Source organism: Rutidosis leptorrhynchoides, chromosome 8 (genome assembly GCF_046630445.1).
Source record: "Rutidosis leptorrhynchoides isolate AG116_Rl617_1_P2 chromosome 8, CSIRO_AGI_Rlap_v1, whole genome shotgun sequence".
NCBI classification, from domain to species: Eukaryota; Viridiplantae; Streptophyta; class Magnoliopsida; order Asterales; family Asteraceae; genus Rutidosis; species Rutidosis leptorrhynchoides.
The window spans coordinates 350828982-350850110 of NC_092340.1; the positions used below are offsets into that span (position 1 = coordinate 350828982).

General features: G+C 35.0%; 2 protein-coding genes across 2 annotated transcripts in view; both read right to left on the reverse strand.

The window, feature by feature from the left end:
- Positions 1-284: 284 nt before the first annotated feature.
- LOC139864959 (uncharacterized) lies at positions 285-2661 on the reverse strand. Its single transcript, XM_071853515.1, has 9 exons — positions 2602-2661; positions 2415-2471; positions 1797-1894; positions 1611-1680; positions 1468-1516; positions 1250-1338; positions 1113-1160; positions 547-606; positions 285-465 (listed from the first exon to the last, which is right to left on the reverse strand). The coding sequence occupies exons 1-9, from the start codon at positions 2659-2661 to the stop codon at positions 355-357; spliced, it is 642 nt and encodes a 213-aa protein (XP_071709616.1). The 3' UTR covers positions 285-354.
- Positions 2662-4269: 1608 nt separating this feature from the next.
- The window catches only part of LOC139865053 (DNA-directed RNA polymerases II and IV subunit 5A-like), a 28426-nt gene continuing 11566 nt past the window's right edge, over positions 4270-21129 (reverse strand). The window contains exon 4 of the mRNA XM_071853608.1: positions 4270-4395. Coding sequence (XP_071709709.1) covers positions 4270-4395 — 126 coding nt within the window. The remainder of the gene's footprint in view (positions 4396-21129) is intronic.

Below are 21129 nucleotides of genomic sequence, written 5' to 3' on the forward strand. Positions count from 1 at the left end.
TATTTCTTTCGTTAGTTCATTGCAAGACTCGAGTTTAGTTAGCATTAGATCAAATTCGTTGGTGGGTCAAGTTTACTGCTTCCAAGCGACGTACGTGTCTTTTGTAATATCTTTGTTTTCTTTTCTCTTTCCGAGACAGAATCATAATGAAGTTTTCGGTTTCTTTGCAAAAAAAAAAAAAAAAAAAAAAAAAAAAAAAAAAAAAAACCTTACATTTCTGTAATAGTGTAGAAAACAACAGCGAACAGTACCAAAGCAATATAAAGAAATCATCTTATCACAGCCAAAATCTTTAATGATGACAGATGATGACTGTTACGATTTTAAGGTTTTTGCAGTATGTTGGTCGGGACATTATGAAGAAGATTCTTGTTTTGTTTTAGGAACGAACCGCCATAAATCCACAAAAATGTCAACTTCCTTTTTCTTGTGATGCTTGTATAGCCGTGGAAGATCATATCGAAGCTGGGAAAATTAAAAACTGTGCTAAGAAATATGTATAACAAAAATGTTAAAAGTTAAAACAAGAAGATTAACTTTGTTTACCTCACATAAGACCTCTGCACTGCTAGCGTTATAATCTCGCAACGCTGCTCTTTTGATATGCTGCAATCACCACAAAAGTTTGAGGTTCAAGTTTTACAAAACAGGTGTTTGCTACAACTGCAGATATGTTTATCTACTTTAGAGGTAGCAAAACGGGCAGGTCTAGTAACGAGTAAAAAAATAGCCAGGTCAAATCAGATTGACCTTAAATTTTTTTTTTTTTATCTTAAGACTATTATAATTTTTATAAACAATCAGTGAGTTGATATAACTTTTGCAAAATAGTGATTGGGCAGGTTGTAAGCATTAATCAGTCTTTGGCTAAGTGGCTAACCTCATTTTACTTTGCCATTTGAGACTTTTTAGATAGTAACACATAAACAAGTCAAAATTGTTACCTTTAGTCTATTAAAGTATTAAGCCATTAATGAATATAGCTTAAATTTATCTGATTAATGGTCAGAACTTCACTTGGATTAAGTGCTCAGTAAAGTGTTGTAATATTCATGCAATTGTGCTAATAATTTTGCTAGAATGCGTAACAAGAATGATAAAAAAGGACGGACTTCTCTTGTTGTTGTCTTGTGCAGCGAATAAACAGCTCCTGAAGCAACCTAATAAATGTATGCATTATGTATGGATGCACAAAACGCACTTGAAAAGGTAAATTGCAACCAATGCCATCAACTTTTAAATTTTTTACCTTCAATGCAACAGACAAAAACTCCATGTCAGCTCCCTTCGTTCGAGTTCCAAATGGAGGATTCATCACAACAGTATCAACTATTTGACCTTCAAAGATAACAGAAATATCAGTAATAAGCTTCTGTAGATGTTAGTAAAGATTCCTTAATCAAATCTTTTATACATACAAGACAGATAATATAAACTGGAATCACAAGGGTGATAAAGGAGAGTGACCTCGCAAATTTAAGTTATTAACTCTACATTGCATTAAATCCATTTCAACCTGATAAATCACAATACAAGAACTTGTCAGTTAAAATAGCTCCTAAGAATCTTTTACGCTGCAACACAAAGTTGTTCGTTGATGTCGGAATTACCTCAAGATCTTCGGCATTAATTGTCGCAATTTCAAGGGACTCTTCATCAACATCTACGCCAATGACATGTCTATTAAACATCAAACTATAGTCAAACAAAGTATCCATGAAAGAGATTGAATAATCTGTAAATTCAAATTTAAAAGGCCAAATTTAGTAACTAAGAATGAATAAAAATATTCTCACTCTGCACCGAGGAGTGTAGCAGCAAGACCTAATGTACCACACCCACATCCAAAATCAGCTACTACTTTGTCACTCACATCACCAAACGAATTCTCTGCCTATTCCAGTGAGAAGTAAACATAAATAAAATGTTTTCTTTTCAAGCTAGAAAAGTAGAAAGCAACAGTTTTTAAATAATTATATGGGCAAAAAATAATAGAACAATAATTGAACTTTATAATTGTACTAAATACTAACAAGAAGAAGGGTGTATGCTATGTGCAGCTAACATTAACAACAGGTAAGTTACGTAACTTCATGCTGTTAAACTAAAAAGAGTCAAAGAGGGGATAACTGTTTAAATATTATTTTAGGACTCCAGGAGCTAAACATGTACATTATCATTAAAACAATTAACCAATTATACAGAAAAAAGGGGCAATTAGGGCTACAAAATTCAATCAAACTACAAGTCAAGAATCAAAATATGATGTATGTTAGCTATCAATAATTTTGCAATCAATTCATACAAACATAGGAGTCAAAATAGAACAAAATGAACTTCAATCCCAAATCAAAACCTAGAATTCACTATCAACACTACGTATGTATTTATCTACATGAAATAGAGCAAATTACCGTGTATAGCATACGGGAAGCAATGTGAGCTCCAGTTGGATATTGCTCTAACTCAAGCTGCCAATTTTCAATTTTGAATAAATATATTATATATTCATGTACTGTAATATCCTACATTAAACTTCATTTTTTGCAATACAAAAGCTAATAACAAACAATTAGATACATAAAGTGTAAATCTATCTACCTTTGGATTATTAAACTGTTGAAGATTACCAAGTAAACTTTCTAATTGCTTCAGCTTCATTTCTTTTTATTTTTTTTTCACCGGTATCAAATGATTCTGTTCTGTTTGAAAACAAATAAAGCCCTAGTTAACTACTCCGTATTACTACCTAACAATAATAAAATAATAAAATAAAATATTTTTTCTTATTGGGCTGGGCCTTCAAAATTTAAATGGGTTTTTAAGCCCTATAACTTTTTCGTATTGTTGTTGTCAGAAATCCCGAGTATCTTATGTCATTGGATGTTTTTATTCTAGTTATTCAGTTACGGAAAGTGATATAGCAATAGCACACTCCGTAACCTTGTATGTACTATCACAGATGGTGTATTTTTGGTAATAAAGTGGAATCTGCGTGTAATATGTCATGATGACATTTTTAATCATTGTGTCAGTTTTTTTTGTCAAATATTCGTAAGGTGACGTGGTAACATTTGATTGGAAATTAGGTGAAAAAAATAATATAAAATATATATATAATAATATTAAAATTATGATTGGTTGTTTTGTCTCGACCCTTCCTTCAATTTTCGTCACATTTATGACTACGATTCCTACTGACGCACGCTTAATTTCGTCACTTTCTGTCAACCCAACTCCAGCTCATCTCACGGATAAAATTAACGCACTGATATATATGGTCTAATATCCTCCAATTTCACGATGGAAAGACTGAGACATGGTTGCTGAAATCACGAAAGTTAATTTTTCGAGTGTAGTATCAATTAAGGTGGCTAATATGTTTGCTATTGAAAGAAAGGAATTGATGTATTTCTTTTTTTTCTTCTCGAGGAATTGCTAACTCCTAAGTGATTAGGCTAACGGGTGTACACTGCTATTAGTGAAAACCTTTTATCCGTATGAGTCGATAGTTTGTAATTAATTTATATATGTTGGAACTCGGAACTCTACAGATGCATGTGAATGCAATTTTTCTGGATTCAACTATGACTATTAAGGTACTCGAATCGGTTGTTAAAGTATTAGGTGTTAAATTTTTGTAACTTATATACGTTGGAACTCTTATGAGGTATGTGAATGTAATCGTATTAGTTTCAACTTATGACTATTAAGGTACTCGATTTCAGTTGTAGACAGACTGTAGGTTAATCTACAGTAATTTGTGTAGTCATGATACAAAAATATGATAGTAGAAAGTTAATCTACAATAATACCGCTAAGGCGCTAAACTTATAGGTTAGTGACAACGTACACACAAAAGTTCTCAGGAACAAAAGATTTTAGCAGACAAACGAATCTGATGAAGATAATGAGATATTGAAATGATTCTTTATAATCAAGTAACAAAAAAATGTTGTACTTCCATTGGTCACAAATATTTTAAAACATTTTTAAACAGACCAATTCTGCAACATATCAAAACTAACACAATCAACAATCAATGCGAACAAACTTTTCAGCTAAGTGCAGACAAGAAAAATAGCCCCAGTTATAACATTATTGAATCTGATAAAAGATACTTCGTAGTAGTTATCTTTCACCAAATGCAACAAAAGTTGGTAGTAGGGTACTTTGTTTAGTACCATAGGTGAAAAAGATGATTATATCATAGTCTTCATGTAGCTGCAGCAACTATATTATAGCAAAAAACCAAGCTTCCAGAAAACTTCAAACAACATATCGGTACGTAACATAACGTCCTGCTGTCTCACTTGGTCGTATAATTTTCATAACTTGACCACGCTTTAGCCCATAGTAACGTGCAATTGGATCAGACACCTGAATTCGAGGTAACTGCATCCGACAAAAAAAAAAAAAACCCACGAGTATATAAATTTTCGAACTGCAAGATTCATTTTCCCTAGCAACAATTTCCTTGCTCATGTAAAAAAATGCACTGTGTTTTATTGTAGTAGTCGAACAGTTTTATTCAACTACGTATACAATCAAACATGGCAGTGTATGTTGAGAAAAGCGACACCGAATTATAGCAAACCGCTAGTAATACTCGAAATAATGACAATAAAGGAACACCAAGATTTAACGTGAAAAACCCCAATAGGGTAAAAACCACGGGCAAGGAAAGAAACGTTTCACTAATAAGAAAAATAGGAATTACACTTTCTCTCTAATTACAAGGATAAATACTAATCTTTATATCTCTTGTAATTAGGAGATTACTCACAAACTCTCTAATTATTTCTTTTAGTATATAAGTAATCTTGTAATTTTGGGATGAATAAAATGAACCATCTCATACCTCTATTTATAGTAAATGAGATTGAGGTTGGTGAAGTTTGCATGGCATGAAAGTCTTAATTGTATCACATATACCATCAAATACATGTGAGTATTTGACCACAAATCCACCTACCAAGCCACCATATTTGACAATCTCCCACTTGAAAATTCGATTGAAGCTCAATCAATCTTCACACGATAATTCTTCCTTGCCAATGATGTTGCTTACGTCTCTGCTAGGCCGCATGAGGAGCGGCACCAAATAAACTTGTCACGGTTGATTGACTTTGTTAGAAAATCGGCCACATTGTCGTCAGTATGAATTTTCTGCACATCCACGGTTCCTTCTTCCACTTTCTCACGAACGAAGTGATACTGAACTCGTATATGCTTTGTTTTCGAATGAAATGCTGGATTCCTTGCAAGATGCAAGGCACTCTGGTTGTCACAAAATAGAGTGATATTCTCTTGTTTGTGCCCGAGTTCCTCCAACAACATCTTCAACCATACTGTCTCTTTAGTAGCGTGAGTAGCTGCTACATATTCTGCTTCTGTTGTTGATGTCGCCACAACTGACTGCAGTTTTGAAACCCAGCTTACTGTTCCACCACAAAGTGTAAAAACATATGCAGTGGTAGATTTACTTTTATCCATATCACCTGCATAATCTGAATCAACATACCCTTTGACAATAAATTCCGGTTCCCCATAACATAATGCAACATCTAAAGTACCCTTAATGTATTTTAGGATCCTCTTTACCGCATCTCAATGCTCTTTACCAGGATTTGCCATGTACCGACTAACTACTCCCACTGCATGTGCAATGTCTGGTCTTGTACATATCATTGCGAACATTAAACTTCCCACTGCTGATGCATACGGTACTCGAGACATCTCCTTCCTCTCGTATTCACTGCTAGGACACATAACGGAGGATAACTTGAGATTAGTAGGAAATGGGGTTGAGTTTGGCTTACTATCTTGCATATTGAAGCGCTGCAAGACTTTCTTCAAATAATTCTTTTGAGAAAGCCAAATCTTCCTATTATCTCTGTCTCGGTGAATTTGCATCCCTAGAATCTTGTTTGCAGCACCCAAGTCTTTTATTTCAAACTCCCTAGCCAATTGAGCCTTCAGCTTATTAATACGATCTTTGTTGGGGCCTGCAACCAACATGTCATCTACATATAACAGCAAAATGACAAAATCATTGTCCCCAAACCTCTTGAAATATGCACAAGGGTCTGCATAAAGTCTGTTATATTCAAGGCTCATTATGAAAGAATCAAATCTCTTGTACCAACATCTCGGCGCCTGTTTGAGACCATACAGAGATTTCTTTAACCTGCAAACCAAGTTCTTTTTTCCTTGTAGTTCAAAACCTTCTGGTTGAAGCATATAAATTTCTTCTTCAAGATTTCCATGAAGAAATGCAGTTTTCACATCTAGCTGCTCTAGATGCAAATCAAATGTAGCACACATCGCTAGAACTACTCGAATTGTTGTAAGTCGAACCACAGGAGAAAATATTTCATTAAAGTCCGTACCTTCTTTCTGAGCATATCCTTTAACCACCAGTCTTGCACGATACCCCTGAAATGTCCCGTTCTTATTGATTAAAACGTTCCATATTAATTGATTTCGTTGCGAGGTTTTGACCTCTATATGAGACGTTTTTCAAAGACTGCATTCATTTTTAAAACAACCCATAACCTTTATTTCATAGATAAAGGTTTTAAAAAGCTTTACGTAGATTATCAAATAATGATAATCTAAAATATCCTGTTTACACACGACCATTACATAATGGTTTACAATACAAATATGTTACAACAAAATAAGTTTCTTGAATGCAGTTTTTACACAATATCATACAAGCATGGACTCCAAATCTCGTCCTTATTTAACTATGCGACAGCGGAAGCTCTTAATAATCACCTGAGAATAAACATGCTTAAAACGTCAACAAAAATGTTAGTGAGTTATAGGTTTAACCTATATATATCAAATCATAATAATAGACCACAAGATTTCATATTTCAATACACATCCCATACATAGAGATAAAAATCATTCATATGGTGAACACCTGGTAACCGACATTAACAAGATGCATATATAAGAATATCCCCATCATTCCGGGACACCCTTCGGATATGATATAAATTTCGAAGTACTAAAGCATCCGGTACTTTGGATGGGGCTTGCTGGGCCCGATAGATCTATCTTTAGGATTCGCGTCAATTAGGGTGTCTGTTCCCTAATTCTTAGATTACCAGACTTAACAAAAAGGGGCATATTCGATTTCGATAATTCAACCATAGAATGTAGTTTCACGTACTTGTGTCTATTTTGTAAATCATTTATAAAACCTGCATGTATTCTCATCCCAAAAATATTAGATTTTAAAAGTGGGACTATAACTCACTTTCACAGATTTTTACTTCGTCGGGAAGTAAGACTTGGCCACTGGTTGATTCACGAACCTATAACAATATATACATATATATCAAAGTATGTTCAAAATATATTTACAACACTTTTAATATATTTTGATGTTTTAAGTTTATTAAGTCAGCTGTCCTCGTTAGTAACCTACAACTAGTTGTCCACAGTTAGATGTACAGAAATAAATCGATAAATATTATCTTGAATCAATCCACGACCCAGTGTATACGTATCTCAGTATTGATCACAACTCAAACTATATATATTTTGGAATCAACCTCAACCCTGTATAGCTAACTCCAACATTCACATATAGAGTGTCTATGGTTGTTCCGAAATATATATAGATGTGTCAACATGATAGGTCGAAACATTGTATACGTGTCTATGGTATCTCAAGATTACATAATATACAATACAAGTTGATTAAGTTATGGTTGGAATAGATTTGTTACCAATTTTCACGTAGCTAAAATGAGAAAAATTATCCAATCTTGTTTTACCCATAACTTCTTCATTTTAAATCCGTTTTGAGTGAATCAAATTGCTATGTTTTCATATTGAACTCTATTTTATGAATCTAAACAGAAAAAGTATAGGTTTATAGTTGGAAAAATAAGTTACAGGTCGTTTTTGTAAAGGTAGTCATTTCAGTCGAAAGAACGACGTCTAGATGACCATTTTAGAAAACATACTTCCACTTTGAGTTTAACCATAATTTTTGGATATAGTTTCATGTTCATAATAAAAATCATTTTCTCATAATAACAACTTTTAAATCAAAGTTTATCATAGTTTTTAATTAACTAACCCAAAACAGCCCGCGGTGTTACTACGACGGCGTAAATCCGGTTTTACGGTGTTTTTCGTGTTTCCAGGTTTTAAATCATTAAGTTAGCATATCATATAGATATAGAACATGTGTTTAGTTGATTTTAAAAGTCAAGTTAGAAGGATTAACTTTTGTTTGCGAACAAGTTTAGAATTAACTAAACTATGTTCTAGTGATTACAAGTTTAAACCTTCGAATAAGATAGCTTTATATGTATGAATCGAATGATGTTATGAACATCATTACTACCTTAAGTTCCTTGGATAAACCTACTGGAAAAGAGAAAAATGGATCTAGCTTCAATGGATCCTTGGATGGCTCGAAGTTCTTGAAGCAGAATCATGACACGAAAACAAGTTCAAGTAAGATCATCACTTGAAATAAGATTGTTATAGTTATAGAAATTGAACCAAAGTTTGAATATGATTATTACCTTGTATTAGAATGATAACCTACTGTAAGAAACAAAGATTTCTTGAGGTTGGATGATCACCTTACAAGATTGGAAGTGAGCTAGCAAACTTGAAAGTATTCTTGATTTTATGAAACTAGAACTTTTGGAATTTATGAAGAACACTTAGAACTTGAAGATAGAACTTGAGAGAGATCAATTAGATGAATAAAATTGAAGAATGAAAGTGTTTGTAGGTGTTTTTGGTCGTTGGTGTATGGATTAGATATAAAGGATATGTAATTTTGTTTTCATGTAAATAAGTCATGAATGATTACTCATATTTTTGTAATTTTATGAGATATTTCATGCTAGTTTCCAAATGATGGTTCCCACATGTGTTAGGTGACTCACATGGGCTACTAAGAGCTGATCATTGGAGTGTATATACCAATAGTACATACATCTAAAAGCTGTGTATTGTACGAGTACGAATACGGGTGCATACGAGTAGAATTGTTGATGAAACTGAACGAGGATGTAATTGTAAGCATTTTTGTTAAGTAGAATTATTTTGATAAGTGTCTTGAAGTCTTTTAAAAGTGTATGAATACATATTAAAATACTACATGTATATACATTTTAACTGAGTCGTTAAGTCATCGTTAGTCGTTACATGTAAATGTTGTTTTGAAACCTTTAGGTTAACGATCTTGTTAAATATTGTTAACCCAATGTTTATAATATCAAAAGAGATTTTAAATTATTATATTATCATGATATTATGATGTACGAATATCTCTTAATATGATATATATATACATTAAATGTCGTTACAACGATAATCGTTACATATATGTCTCGTTTCAAAATCATTAAGTTAGTAGTCTTGTTTTTACATATGTAGTTCATTGTTAATATACTTAATGATATATTTACTTATCATAATATCATGTTAACTATATATATAACCATATATATGTCATCATATAGTTTTTACAAGTTTTAACGTTCGTGAATCACCGGTCAACTTGGGTGGTCAATTGTCTATATGAAACCTATTTCAATTAATCAAGTCTTAACAAGTTTGATTGCTTAACATGTTGGAAACATTTAATCATGTAAATATCAATCTCAATTAATATATATAAACATGGAAAATTTCGGGTCACTACAGTACCTACCCGTTAAATAAATTTCGTCCCGAAATTTTAAGCTGTTGAAGGTGTTGACGAATCTTCTGGAAATAGATGCGGGTATTTCGTCTTCATCTGATCTTCACGCTCCCAGGTGAACTCGGGTCCTCTACGAGCATTCCATCGAACCTTGACAATTGGTATCTTGTTTTGCTTAAGTCGTTTAACCTCACGATCCATTATTTCGACGGGTTCTTCGATGAATTGAAGTTTTTTGTTGATTTGGATTTCATCTAACGGAATAGTGAGATCTTCTTTAGCAAAACATTTCTTCAAATTCGAGACGTGGAAAGTGTTATGTACAGTCGCGAGTTGTTGAGGTAACTCAAGTCGGTAAGCTACTGGTCCGACACGATCAATAATCTTGAATGGTCCAATATACCTTGGATTTAATTTCCCTCGTTTACCAAATCGAACAACGCCTTTCCAAGGTGCAACTTTAAGCATGACCATCTCTCCAATTTCAAATTCTATATCTTTTCTTTTAATGTCAGCGTAGCTCTTTTGTCGACTTTGGGCGGTTTTCAACCGTTGTTGAATTTGGATGATCTTCTCGGTAGTTTCTTGTATAATCTCTGGACCCGTAATCTGTCTATCCCCCACTTCACTCCAACAAATCGGAGACCTGCACTTTCTACCATAAAGTGCTTCAAACGGCGCCATCTCAATGCTTGAATGGTAGCTGTTGTTGTAGGAAAATTCTGCTAACGGTAGATGTCGATCCCAACTGTTTCCGAAATCAATAACACATGCTCGTAGCATGTCTTCAAGCGTTTGTATCGTCCTTTCGCTCTGCCCATCAGTTTGTGGATGATAGGCAGTACTCATGTCTAGACGAGTTCCTAATGCTTGCTGTAATGTCTGCCAGAATCTTGAAATAAATCTGCCATCCCTATCAGAGATAATAGAGATTGGTATTCCATGTCTGGAGATGACCTCCTTCAAATACAGTCGTGCTAACTTCTCCATCTTGTCATCTTCTCTTATTGGCAGGAAGTGTGCTGATTTGGTGAGACGATCAACTATTACCCAAATAGTATCAAAACCACTTGCAGTCCTTGGCAATTTAGTGATGAAATCCATGGTAATGTTTTCCCATTTCCATTCCGGAATTTCGGGTTGTTGAAGTAGACCTGATGGTTTCTGATGCTCAGCTTTGACCTTAGAACACGTCAAACATTCTCCTACGTATTTAGCAACATCGGCTTTCATACCCGGCCACCAAAAATGTTTCTTGAGATCCTTGTACATCTTCCCCGTTCCAGGATGTATTGAGTATCTGGTTTTATGAGCTTCTCTAAGTACCATTTCTCTCATATCTCCAAATTTTGGTACCCAAATCCTTTCAGCCCTATACCGGGTTCCGTCTTCCCGAATATTAAGATGCTTCTCCGATCCTTTGGGTATTTCATCCTTTAAATTTCCCTCTTTTAAAACTCCTTGTTGCGCCTCCTTTATTTGAGTAGTAAGGTTATTATGAATCATTATATTCATAGATTTTACTCGAATGGGTTCTCTGTCCTTCCTGCTCAAGGCATCGGCTACCACATTTGCCTTCCCCGGGTGGTAACGAATCTCAAAGTCGTAATCATTCAATAATTCAATCCACCTACGCTGCCTCATATTCAGTTGTTTCTGATTAAATATGTGTTGAAGACTTTTGTGGTCGGTATATATAATACTTTTAACCCCATATAAGTAGTGCCTCCAAGTCTTTAATGCAAAAACAACCGCGCCTAATTCCAAATCATGCGTCGTATAATTTTGTTCGTGAATCTTCAATTGTCTAGACGCATAAGCAATCACCTTCGTTCGTTGCATTAATACACAACCGAGTCCTTGCTTTGATGCGTCACAATAAATCACAAAATCATCATTCCCTTCAGGCAATGATAATATAGGTGCCGTAGTTAGCTTTTTCTTCAATAACTGAAACGCTTTCTCTTGTTCATCATTCCATTCAAATTTCTTCCCTTTATACGTTAATGCAGTCAAGGGTTTTGCTATTCTGGAAAAGTCTTGGATGAACCTTCTGTAGTAACCAGCTAGTCCTAAAAACTGGCGTATGTGTTTCGGAGTTTTCGGGGTTTCCCACTTTTCAACAGTTTTTATATTTGCCGGATCCACCTTAATACCTTCTTTGTTCACTATGTGACCGAGGAATTGAACTTCTTCCAACTAAAATGCACACTTTGAAAACTTAGCGTACAATTCTTCCTTCCTCAATACTTCTAACACCTTTCTCAAATGTTCACCATGTTCTTGGTCATTCTTTGAGTAAATAAGTATGTCATCAATGAAAACAATGACAAACTTGTCAAGGTATGGTCCACACACTCGGTTCATAAGGTCCATGAACACAGCTGGTGCATTAGTTAAACCAAACGGCATGACCATAAACTCGTAATGACCGTAACGTGTTCGGAAAGCAGTCTTTGGAATATCATCTTTTTTTCACCCGCATTTGATGATACCCGGAACGTAAGTCAATCTTTGAATAAACAGACGAGCCTTGTAGTTGATCAAATAAGTCGTCGATTCTCGGTAGTGGGTAGCGGTTCTTGATGGTAAGTTTGTTCAACTCTCGGTAGTCGATACATAACCTGAATGTACCATCTTTCTTCTTGACAAACAAAACAGGAGCTCCCCACGGTGATGTGCTTGGTCGAATAAAACCATGCTCTAAAAGTTCTTGTAATTGGCTTTGCAGTTCTTTCATCTCGCTGGGTGCGAGTCTGTAAGGAGCACGAGCTATTGGTGCAGCTCCTGGTACAAGATCTATTTGAAATTCAACGGATCGATGTGGGGGTAATCCCGGTAATTCTTTCGGAAATACATCGGGAAATTCTTTTGCAATGGGAACATCATTGATGCTCTTTTCTTCAGTTTGTACTTTCTCGACGTGTGCTAGAACAGCATAGCAACCTTTTCTTATTAGTTTTTGTGCCTTCAAATTACTAATAAGATGTAGCTTCGTGTTGCCCTTTTCTCCGTACACCATTAAGGGTTTTCCTTTTTCTCGTATAATGCGAATTGCATTTTTGTAACAAACGATCTCTGCTTTCACTTCTTTCAACCAGTCCATACCGATTATCACATCAAAACTCCCTAACTCTACTGGTATCAAATCAATCTTAAATGTTTCGCTAACCAGTTTAATTTCTCGATTCCGACATATATTATCTGCTGAAATTAATTTACCATTTGCTAATTCGAGTAAAAATTTACTATCCAAAGGCGTCAATGGACAACTTAATTTAGCACAAAAATCTCTACTCATATAGCTTCTATCCGCACCCGAATCAAATAAAACGTAAGCAGATTTATTGTCAATAAGAAACGTACCCGTAACAAGCTCCGGGTCTTCCTGTGCCTCTGTCGCATTAATATTGAAAACTCTTCCGCGGACTTGTCCATTCGTGTTCTCCTGGTTCGGGCAATTTCTAATAATGTGGCCCGGTTTTCCACATTTATAACAAACTACATTGGCATAACTTGCTCCGACACTACTTGCTCCGCCATTACTCGTTCCGACACCATTTGTTCCTTTCGTTCTGTTAAACCCTGGTCCGTAAACCTCACACTTCGCCGCGCTATGACCATTTCTTTTACACTTGTTGCAAAATTTGGTGCAGAACCCCGAGTGATACTTTTCACACCTTTGGCATAGCTGCTTCTGATTGTTGTTGTTGTTGCGGTTATTATTGTTGTTGGGATGATTGTTGTAGTTGCTGTTGTTGTTGTTGTTGTTGTTGTTGTTGGGCCGTTTGTTGTAGTTGTGATTGATGTTGCGATTGTTGGGATAATTGTTGCGATTATTGTTGTAATTGCTGTTGTTGTTGTATTGGTGATTCTTATCACCGTTTTCCTCCCACTTTCTTTTGACTTGCTTCACATTGGCCTCTTCAGCAGTCTGTTCTTTAATTCTTTCTTTAATCTGGTTCACTAGTTTGTGAGCCATTCTACATGCCTGTTGTATGGAGGCGGGCTCGTGTGAACTTATATCTTCTTGGATTCTTTCCGGTAATCCTTTCACAAACACGTCGATCTTCTCTTCCTCATCTTCGAACGCTCCTGGACACAATAGGCACAATTCTGTGAATCGTCTTTTGTACGTGGTAATATCAAATCCTTGGGTTCGTAACCCTCTAAGTTCTGTCTTGAGCTTATTGACCTCGGTTCTGGGACGGTACTTCTCGTTCATCAAGTGCTTGAATGCTGACCACGGTAGTGCGTATGCATCGTCTTGTCCCACTTGCTCTAGATAGGTATTCCACCATGTTAACGCAGAACCTGTGAAGGTATGCGTAGCGTACTTCACTTTGTCCTCTTCAGTACACTTACTTATGGCAAACACCGATTCGACCTTCTCGGTCCACCGTTTCAATCCGATCGGTCCTTCGGTTCCATCAAATTCCAAAGGTTTGCAGGCAGTGAATTCTTTGTAGGTGCATCCTACGCGATTTCCTGTACTGCTAGATCCAAGGTTATTGTTGGTATGTAGCGCAGCCTGTACTGCGGCTATGTTTGAAGCTAGAAAAGTACGGAATTCCTCTTCATTCATATTCACGGTGTGTCGAGTAGTCGGTGCCATTTCCTTCAAAATAGTCAAATGGAACAAGTTAATCATACAGAATATTAAGAGTAGTTAATAGTATTTCGTAGCATAATATGAACTCATTTATAAAAGCTTTTTCTTCATATTAGCGTTTTATAAGTTTAAATTCGGGTAGTACCTACCCGTTAAGTTCATACTTACTAGCTAATATACAATTCAACTACTACAATTCTATATGAAAAACTGATTATAATAATATTTCGCGTTCAAACTTTTACACAATATTTTACAAACTTACAATACCGCTTATTTTACATATAGCATGAAATATAGCACACAATAAATTTGATACAAGATGGTTGTGAAGATAATTCTAGCTAGTACACAAGTCGTTCAGCAAAGGCAATAAAGACACGTAATTCATACGTCCAGAAACAAGTCATGCATTCTGGTTTTACTAGGATTACTTCCCATCCTTGGTCTTGTGGAACATAATCGTTATGGCCGTTGATAAGACAGCGTGTTGTAACGTCGTCAAAGGGACGAGGGTTACGTAATGTCCAACAATCCCGTAACAATCTAAAAACCTCATTTCTTACCCCAATTACCGACTCCGTCACTTGTGGGAACGTTTTGTTTAATAGTTGTAGCCTAATGTTCTTGTTCTCACTTTGGTGAGAAGCGAACATTACTAATCCGTAAGCATAACATGCTTCTTTATGTTGCATGTTAGCCGCTTTTTCTAAATCACGAAGTCCAATATTCGGATATATTGAGTCAAAATAATTTCTTAACCCATTGCGTAAAATAGCATTTGGGTTCCCCGCAATATATGCGTCAAAGTAAACACATCGTAACTTATGGATTTCCCAATGTGATATCCCCCATCTTTTGAACGAAAGCCTTTTATAAACCAAGGCATTCTTGGAACGTTCTTCGAATGTCTTACAAACTGATCTCGCCTTAAATAGTTGTGCCGAAGAATTCTGACCGACTCTAGACAAGATTTCATCAATCATGTCTCCGGGTAGGTCTCTTAAAATATTGGGTTGTCTATCCATTTTGTGTTTTTATACTGTAAAATAGACAAGAGTTAGATTCATAAAAAAAATACTTATTAATACAAGCAATTTTTACATATATCATAAAGCATAAGCACACTATATTACTTATATTACACCACACGAATACAACTATCTTATTCCGACTCGCTTGTTTCTTCTTCTTCGGTTTTGGTTCGTTTTGCCAAGTTTCTAGGGATATATGATGTTCCCCTAATACGAGCCGTCGTTATCCACATTGGTTTAGAAAAACCTGGTGGTTTAGAGGTTCCCGGGTCATTGTTACAACTTAAGGACTTCGGGGGTTGACGATACATATAAAGTTCATCGGGGTTGGAATTAGATTTCTCTATTTTTATGCCCTTTCCCTTATTATTTTCTTTTTCCTTTTTAAATTCAGTTGGGGTAATTTCTATAACATCATCGGAATTCTCGTCAGAATCCGATTCATCGGAGAATTGGTAATCCTCCCAATATTTTGCTTCCTTGGCGGAAACACCATTGACCATAATTAACCTTGGTCGGTTGGTTGAGGATTTTCTTTTACTTAACCGTTTTATTATTTCCCCCACCGGTTCTATTTCTTCATCCGGTTCCGATTCTTCTTCCGGTTCCGATTCTTCTTCCGGTTCCGACTCTTCTTCCGGTTCCTCTTCGGGAACTTGTGAATCAGTCCACGAATCATTTCAATTTACATTTGACTCTTCATTATTATTAGGTGAGTCAATGGGACTTGTTCTAGAGGTAGACATCTATCACATAATATCAAATGCGTTAAGAGATTAATATATCACATAATATTCACATGTTAAAAATATATAGTTTCCAACAAAATTTGTTAAGCAATCATTTTTCAAGTAAACACGGTCGAAGTCCAGACTCACTAATGCATCCTAACAAACTCGATAAGACACACTAATGCAAAATTCTGGTTCTCTAAGACCAACGCTCTGATACCAACTGAAATGTCCCGTTCTTATTGATTAAAAACGTTCCATATTAATTGATTTCGTTGCGAGGTTTTGACCTCTATATGAGACGTTTTTCAAAGACTGCATTCATTTTTAAAACAACCCATAACCTTTATTTCATAGATAAAGGTTTTAAAAAGCTTTACGTAGATTATCAAATAATGATAATCTAAAATATCCTGTTTACACACGACCATTACATAATGGTTTACAATACAAATATGTTACAACAAAATAAGTTTCTTGAATGCAGTTTTTACACAATATCATACAAGCATGGACTCCAAATCTCGTCTTTATTTAACTATGCGACAGCGGAAGCTCTTAATAATCACCTGAGAATAAACATGCTTAAAACGTCAACAAAAATGTTGGTGAGTTATAGGTTTAACCTATATATATCAAATCATAATAATAGACCACAAGATTTCATATTTCAATACACATCCCATACATAGAGATAAAAATCATTCATATGGTGAACACCTGGTAACCGACATTAACAAGATGCATATATAAGAATATCCCCATCATTCCGGGACACCCTTCGGATATGATATAAATTTCGAAGTACTAAAGCATCCGGTACTTTGGATGGGGCTTGTTGGGCCCGATAGATCTATCTTTAGGATTCGCGTCAATTAGGGTGTCTGTTCCCTAATTCTTAGATTACCAGAATTAATAAAAAGGGGCATATTCGATTTCGATAATTCAACCATAGAATGTAGTTTCACGTACTTGTGTCTATTTTGTAAATCATTTATAAAACCTGCATGTATTCTCATCCCAAAAATATTAGATTTTAAAAGTGGGACTATAACTCACTTTCACAGATTTTTACTTCGTCGGGAAGTAAGACTTGGCCACTGGTTGATTCACGAACCTATAACAATATATACATATATATCAAAGTATGTTCAAAATATATTTTCAACACTTTTAATATATTTTGATGTTTTAAGTTTATTAAGTCAGCTGTCCTCGTTAGTAACCTACAACTAGTTGTCCACAGTTAGATGTACAGAAATAAATCGATAAATATTATCTTGAATCAATCCACGACCCAGTGTATACGTATCTCAGTATTGATCACAACTCAAACTATATATATTTTGGAATCAACCTCAACCCTGTATAGCTAACTCCAACATTCACATATAGAGTGTCTATGGTTGTTCCGAAATATATATAGATGTGTCGACATGATAGGTCGAAACATTGTATACGTGTCTATGGTATCTCAAGATTACATAATATACAATACAAGTTGATTAAGTTATGGTTGGAATAGATTTGTTACCAATTTTCACGTAGCTAAAATGAGAAAAATTATCCAATCTTGTTTTACCCATAACTTCTTCATTTTAAATCCGTTTTGAGTGAATCAAATTGCTATGTTTTCATATTGAACTCTATTTTATGAATCTAAACAGAAAAAGTATAGGTTTATAGTCGGAAAAATAAGTTACAAGTCGTTTTTGTAAAGGTAGTCATTTCAGTCGAAAGAACGACGTCTAGATGACCATTTTAGAAAACATACTTCCACTTTGAGTTTAACCATAATTTTTGGATATAGTTTCATGTTTATAATAAAAATCATTTTCTCATAATAACAACTTTTAAATCAAAGTTTATCATAGTTTTTAATTAACTAACCCAAAACAGCCCGCGGTGTTACTACGACGGCGTAAATCCGGTTTTACGGTGTTTTTCGTGTTTCCAGGTTTTAAATCATTAAGTTAGCATATCATATAGATATAGAACATGTGTTTAGTTGATTTTAAAAGTCAAGTTAGAAGGATTAACTTTTGTTTGCGAACAAGTTTAGAATTAACTAAACTATGTTCTAGTGATTACAAGTTTAAACCTTCGAATAAGATAGCTTTATATGTATGAATCGAATGATGTTATGAACATCATTACTACCTTAAGTTCCTTGGATAAACCTACTGGAAAAGAGAAAAATGGATCTAGCTTCAATGGATCCTTGGATGGCTCGAAGTTCTTGAAGCAGAATCATGACACGAAAACAAGTTCAAGTAAGATCATCACTTGAAATAAGATTGTTATAGTTATAGAAATTGAACCAAAGTTTGAATATGATTATTACCTTGTATTAGAATGATAACCTACTGTAAGAAACAAAGATTTCTTGAGGTTGGATGATCACCTTACAAGATTGGAAGTGAGCTAGCAAACTTGAAAGTATTCTTGATTTTATGAAACTAGAACTTTTGGAATTTATGAAGAACACTTAGAACTTGAAGATAGAACTTTAGAGAGATCAATTAGATGAATAAAATTGAAGAATGAAAGTGTTTGTAGGTGTTTTTGGTCGTTGGTGTATGGATTAGATATAAAGGATATGTAATTTTGTTTTCATGTAAATAAGTCATGAATGATTACTCATATTTTTCTAATTTTATGAGATATTTCATGCTAGTTGCCAAATGATGGTTCCCACATGTGTTAGGTGACTCACATGGGCTGCTAAGAGCTGATCATTGGAGTGTATATACCAATAGTACATACATCTAAAAGCTGTGTATTGTACGAGTACGAATACGGGTGCATACGAGTAGAATTGTTGATGAAACTGAACGAGGATGTAATTGTAAGCATTTTTGTTAAGTAGAAGTATTTTGATAAGTGTCTTGAAGTCTTTTAAAAGTGTATGAATACATATTAAAATACTACATGTATATACATTTTAACTGAGTCGTTAAGTCATCGTTAGTCGTTACATGTAAATGTTGTTTTGAAACCTTTAGGTTAACGATCTTGTTAAATATTGTTAACCCAATGTTTATAATATCAAAAGAGATTTTAAATTATTATATTATCATGATATTATGATGTACGAATATCTCTTAATATGATATATATACATTAAATGTCGTTACAACGATAATCGTTACATATATGTCTCGTTTCAAAATCATTAAGTTAGTAGTCTTGTTTTTACATATGTAGTTCATTGTTAATATACTTAATGATATGTTTACTTATCATAATATCATGTTAACTATATATATAACCATATATATGTCATCATATTGTTTTTACAAGTTTTAACGTTCGTGAATCACCGGTCAACTTGGGTGGTCAATTGTCTATATGAAACCTATTTCAATTAATCAAGTCTTAACAAGTTTGATTGCTTAACATGTTAGAAACATTTAATCATGTAAATATAAATCTCAATTAATATATATAAACATGGAAAAGTTCGGGTCACTACAACCGCTCCACTTGATCATCGCCATTTCGCTTGATCTTATACACCCATTTATTTCCAATAGGTTTTCTACCTTTCGGCAATGGCACAAGTTCCCATGTTTTATTTTTATGAAGAGCTTCAATTTCTTCCTGCATAGCCGTCATCCACTGAGATACATCTGAATGATTTAATGCCTCGCGAAGAGTTGTTGGCTCTCCTTCCTCTGTTAGAAGACAATATGCAACATTGCTTTCCATAATATAATCTGAGTGCCACCCTGGACGTTTCCTTTCCCGATTAGAAATACGAGTCGCTGGAGCTTCATCAACGACTACTTGATTTTCATCGTGCTCTGGTACTGCTTCAGAAGAATCTTTATGAAATTCATTACCCACCTGTATCGGTATAGTTTCTTTTGAAGTGCTAACATCTTCAAGATATTTGTCTTCTGTAAAGACAACATCTCTGCTGATGACTACTTTGTGGGCAGTGGGGTCCCACAAGCGATACCCGTTAACTCCATCAGCATACCCCAAGAACAAACACTTTCTGGACTTCGGATCCAACTTTGTCGTTTCTTGAGAATTGTACATTGCGTACACAGGGCTTCCAAATACATGAAGGTCAGAATAATTAACTGGTTTTCCAGTCCACTTTTCCATCGGCGATTGCAACTCAATTGCAGTTGATGGTGACCGATTTATCACGTAACAGGCAGTACTTACTGCTTCTGCCCAGAATGATTTTCCCAAGCTTGCAGTTGCCAACATCGCCCTTGTTCTATCTAACAAGGTTCTCTTCATCCGCTCTGCCACTCCGTTTTGTTGAGGAGTGTATGCTGTTGTGAACTGCCTTTTGATACCTTCTTGTTTGCAAAACTTATCAAATTCATCACCAGTGTATTCTCCTCCATTATCTGTCCTCAAACACTTGATCTTTTTACCAGATTCAAGTTCAACCCGCGCTTTGTAAACTTCAAATACTTCAAACACATCCGCCTTTCTCTTGATTGGGTACACCCAACATCTCCTAGTGTAATCATCAATAAATGATACAAAATACTTTGCTCCTCCTAGGGATTGAACTGGTGCTTGCCACACATCAGAGTGAACCAATTCTAGAATCAATTTACTTCTAGAATTTGATGTGTTAAACTTCAGGCGATGCTGCTTGTTGATTACACAATGCTCACAGAAAGGTAGCGATACCTTTGTAAGACCAGGAATAAGATTTCTTTCCACAAGAATCTTCATACCTTGTTCAGACATGTGTCCAAGCTTTTGATGCCATGTCATAGCAACTTTATCACTTGAACTATTCGAAGCAACAGATGCTTCCAATTCCTGTACCGTCTCGCCTTTCAGAATGTATAAATTAGCACCCACATTTTCTCCTTTCATAAGTACAACCGCGCCTTTCTTGATTATCATGATCTTCTCATGTATCACCATCTTACAACCAAGATCATCCAATTGTCCTAAAGACAATAAGTTCTTCTTCAAACCCTCCACGTGTCGCACACCTTGAATAGTACGAACTGTACCATCATGCATCTTCAAAATGATATCTTCAATTCCAATGATCTTTAGTTTATGATCATTACAACT